At 54.7% G+C, this 4,373-nt stretch overlaps 1 protein-coding gene across 1 annotated transcript in view; it reads left to right on the forward strand.

Moving 5' to 3' along the window:
• Positions 1 to 507: 507 nt before the first annotated feature.
• LOC112113469 (ATP-dependent RNA helicase A) overlaps positions 508 to 4,373 on the forward strand; it is a 47,301-nt gene continuing 43,435 nt past the window's right edge. Inside the window, exons 1-3 of the mRNA XM_026655860.1 lie at positions 508 to 566; positions 849 to 969; positions 1,876 to 2,016. Coding sequence (XP_026511645.1) covers positions 859 to 969; positions 1,876 to 2,016 — 252 coding nt within the window. The 5' untranslated portion in view covers positions 508 to 566; positions 849 to 858. The remainder of the gene's footprint in view (positions 567 to 848; positions 970 to 1,875; positions 2,017 to 4,373) is intronic.

The following is a 4,373-nucleotide window of genomic DNA, read 5'->3' on the forward strand; positions in this document are numbered from 1 at the left end:
GAAGTGAAATAAGCGCCAAAAAACCCAACCCACGAGTTTTAAGCAGGCCGACTGAAGCTCCCAGCCGCTGTGGAACTCCCGCTGTCCCGGGAGCAGCAGGGCCCGAGCGCTCCCGCCAGCCCGGGGCTGCCCGCAGGGTCGGGCTCGTGTCCAATGCAAAAAACAGAGTGATCCGTGTGAGCCGCCAGGAGCCCCCGCCCCAGTACAGCAGCAGCGGGGGGACCTCAGGCTCCGCTCCCTTCCGGGCAGGAGCCGCACCGGGGCGTGCAGCTGCTGTGCGGGGCTAGGGCCGTGCGCTGCAGCAGCGGGAGGCTAGGCTCCCCCGCAAGCTCGCCGCTCGGACCGGCCATGCTAAGAGCTGCCGGGCCTGGCGGACGGGCCCCGGAACTGGCTGCCCTACGGCTGCTCTGTCACCACCCCCTATGCTGTGGGTGCGGCTCCCTGCATTCAGCCGTGGTGGGCCTTTGTTGATACTCCTTATACGCATGCGCCCCACAACCACCATTTTGTGGCGCTCGGCGAGCGAGGTGCGTCGTCCCCCACCGCACCTGCCCAGCCGAAGCCGGGTAGAGGTTGAGTCTAGAGGAGAGGTACGGGCATCTCTGCCCGTAGAGTGGGGCGGGTGCGTGCGCATGCGCTATAGGGGGAGGGGCGAGGCTCGGTCAAGAAGAGGGGCCTGATAGAGCACGTGGTGCCGTTGCGTGCGTGTTGTTTGTGCGCATGCGCTGTCGTTGGGCCGGGGCTGCCCTCTCCCCCTGCCATTACCCCCCATTGCTGGAGAGGCGCGCAGCTCTTACCCGTTCCCCTGCTGTGACCCAGCGGCGCTAACGGTCGCGCTGTCCCCGCAGAGCCCGCGCTATGGGGGACGTGAAGAACTTCCTGTACGCCTGGTGCGGCAAGAGGAAGGTGACGCCGACCTACGAGATCCGCGCCGTGGGCAACAAGAACCGGCAGAAGTTCATGTGTGAGGTGCGGACCAGGGCGCGGCGGCTCGGGCCCCTCACCGCGGCGTCGGAGCGGTCCCGGCGGCGCGTACCGCAGCGCCGGGCTGGCGCCTGTTCTGCGTGGCTCGTCTCCACGCACGGGGCCGGCAGCCGCAGGCGCGGGGTGTAACCGCGCGGGGTGTAACCGCCCAGGGCCGGGCCGGGCCTGGCCTGGAGTGTAGCTGCACACGTCGTAGTTAAGGGGCCAGTCAAGGATGCCGCCAGCACCGCCCGGCCATGGGCTCCGCTCCCTGCAGCACCCGCTCAGGACTCCCGCCTGGCTTCCCCACGCCAAGGAAAGGAGCATTGGCTCTAGGGCCATTTTGCTACCTCATCCTTTCCCTCTTCTCACCCTAAAAGTAGGAGCGGTGCCTGGGTGGCTCTGCTTATAGGCCCAGCCCTTTCATGTATTGTCACCACCTTGGAATAGTCACTAATTTACGAGTGACCTTATTAGTGTAATTAGCCAGCTTCTGCCACTTCACATTTGTTGGCTGAGCAAAACCAGACCCTAGGCTCAACTTATCTATAGAGCAAAGAACTGGTTGAGGCAACTAGCGCCACGTCCCAGCATAACAAACCCCATTTCAGCCCTAGCTGTTGTCCCAATAAAAATGTTGACATCCTGAATTATCTACTGCTCACAGAGGCAGAAAAGAAATAATGGTGAAGGGGTGTTGGGTATGTGCACAGCCTTTGGCATGGCTAAAAGCCGCTAGCACTTAAAAAGTTAAGACCCCACATATCCGCTCTGGGGAAGATGCTTAGTTAGCAGGGGAGCCAGGAGTGAATAGAAACAGCTGAGAGTCCATTGGAATTGGTTGGGTATTCACATGGTGAGGTTTTGATGTTGTAAATACTTACCTGAGGGTCAGTTTTTTGTCTGTTGCAGGTTCGGGTGGAAGGTTTTAACTACATTGGAATGGGCAATTCTACGAACAAGAAAGATGCACAGAGCAATGCTGCTAGGGACTTCCTTAATTACTTAGTTCGGTTGAATGAAATCAAGAGTGAAGAAATTCCAGCTTTAGGGGTAAGTGTCTTTGTCCCTATCTGTCACGTAGGAGAGCAGGTTTGATTCTCTCAGGCGGTAACATGTAGTGTTGTGCTGCTAGGTAAGTTGTTAGCAGCAGAGATTGAACCTGGGACCTCTGGATCTAAATGTCGGAGCCACTTCTCCTGGAAGGGGAAAGCCTAAGGTGAGGTAGAAGACCCAGGAACAGGGGCTATGGAGAGACAGATAGCATGGGGCTGCTGGGGGTGGTCAGACGGGGGCTCATAAGGGCTAGTAGGGGAGGACAGACTGGGGCAGGGGCTGAATGGGAGTGGAGGCGCAGGGCCACATGGTGGTGGGGGTGGCTGGTTGGGGGCACAGAGACACAGGGAGGCGGTATAGGGATGGGAGTGGCTAGGTGGGGGCACAGAGACACATGGGGACAGAGGGAGGGGTGCAGGGCCACATGGGGATGGTGGGAGTGGGAGTCTGAGTGGGGGTGGAGAGACACATGTGGACAGGGGGTGCAAGGACACATGGGGTTGCAGGAATACATGGGGAGCAGGGCAGATGTCCCTGACTGAATGGGAAAGGCTAGGGGTCAGCCAGGATCTGCATGGGGGAAGCTCCCTAACAATTCCCCCACCCCCCCCCAAAAACCAAAAAAACTGTTCCATACTTTTCCCACCCATACCCAACAACCCTCCAAGATCACACCCAGGCTCCTTCCCAGCAATTTACTTCTCTTTCCCTCAGCTCCTCCGTTACCCCTGACTCCCCAAAGTCTTTGCATTGCTTCTGAGGGGTGCGGGAAATTCAGTTCTGTATTGTAGTTTAAATGAATTATTACTCAGAGTTCTGTATTAATATGCCTAGTAAGGAATCTATTTGTCAAAAAACATTTCCTGAATCTTTTTTTGTTGTCTGTATTGTTACAGACATTCTTGCTGACAGGTATTTTGAAATAAATGACCAAAAATAATTGAAACTGGTGTGATTATATTGTTGTTTTGACAAATAAAATATGCAGAATTTTTAATTTTTTGTTGCAGAATTTTTAACTTTTTGTGCAGAATTCCCCTGGGAGTATATACTGGAGGAGATTGCAGGAGCTAGTCTCTTATGACTACTCTAATAGTTTTATAAGCTATTTTTCATCGCTGTGTAATGAAACCAGTAATGGGTTTAAGGTCCTCTGCCATATTGCCCTTTTCCTGTGAAGCAGTGGCTTTCTGCTGCTTTTGGGTTGTCTTTCCCTTTGGATACTTCTGGCACTGGTCATAGTTTGGTCAAGCAATTGTGATGTAAGAGTGTCAAGTACTGTATGTGTCTGCCACAGAACCCTGAATATCAGCTGTAAATTGATGGTAATCTTGTCTTTTGGTCTGTTGCTCATAGCTTTGCTGAGGCATTGGAGCAGTCTGTAGACCCAGGCAAACAGTACTGTATCATTTCTGCCTGGTTAGAGTCTTGACCCCATAGTTGTGAAGATTATTTTTAATGGAAGTTTATGATCAGAAGAAATTGGTAGCTTTGATCATCCTATTCATCAGGAAAAGCTTCCTGCTCACTACTGGTGAGTGAATTTTTCAAGCCCTGATTTATTATAGGCAGGGTTGGCAGCACCTGAGAAACCTCTGTGAGATGGGAGGGTCATCTTATCCCTATTTTACAGGTGGAGAATTGTGGCACAGAGAGATTAGGGTCAAGAGTAGTCACTAATCTTGAGTGCCCATTTTGAGGCCCCTGGGACCTGTCTTTATAGCAGGCCTGCACAACTCGTAAAGTGGCGAGGGCCATATTACTCCAAAGAAAACAGCTGAGGGCCGAAACCCGCCGAGCGCCACCAACCCACCCCAGCGCCCCCCCCCCCCCCCAAACCCAACCCCCCCCCCCCCCCCCGCGTCACCTGCCCCACGGAAACAACCCCCCGCCTCGCGCCACTTGCCCCGCGGAAACAAACCCTCCTTCCCCAGCACCGCCCCACCAAAACAGCAGTATTGAACCTCGGTAATATGTTATAGCTGGCCCCTAAGGTAGTATAATTAAGGTAAAAGAAAAATGTCTTTTTGCTAGAAGTAGAATAAGATCTTCCCCCCCACTTCGTAATCAATTGCCCTGTTGAATGAATGAGAAAGGCATGGAAGGCAGGTACCTCCAGACAGCTGTAACCCTTGGAGAGGGCAGGGCCGGCTCTAGGATTTTTGCCACCCCAAGCAAAAAAAGTTTTGGGCACCTCCCCTTTCTTTTTCGTGCCCCTCTGCCCCCGGCCCCACCCCAACTCCACCCCTTCCGAACCCCTTCCCCAAATCCCCAGCCCTGCATCCTCCTCCGGCATGCCGCATTTCTCCCCCCCATTGCTTCCTGCGGGCCCCCTGTGACCTCCCGCCCTAGCT

The sequence above is a fragment of the Terrapene carolina genome, unplaced genomic scaffold (genome assembly GCF_002925995.2).
Source record: "Terrapene carolina triunguis isolate 2854851 unplaced genomic scaffold, T_m_triunguis-2.0 Scaffold211, whole genome shotgun sequence".
In the NCBI taxonomy this organism is placed as follows: domain Eukaryota; kingdom Metazoa; phylum Chordata; order Testudines; family Emydidae; genus Terrapene; species Terrapene triunguis.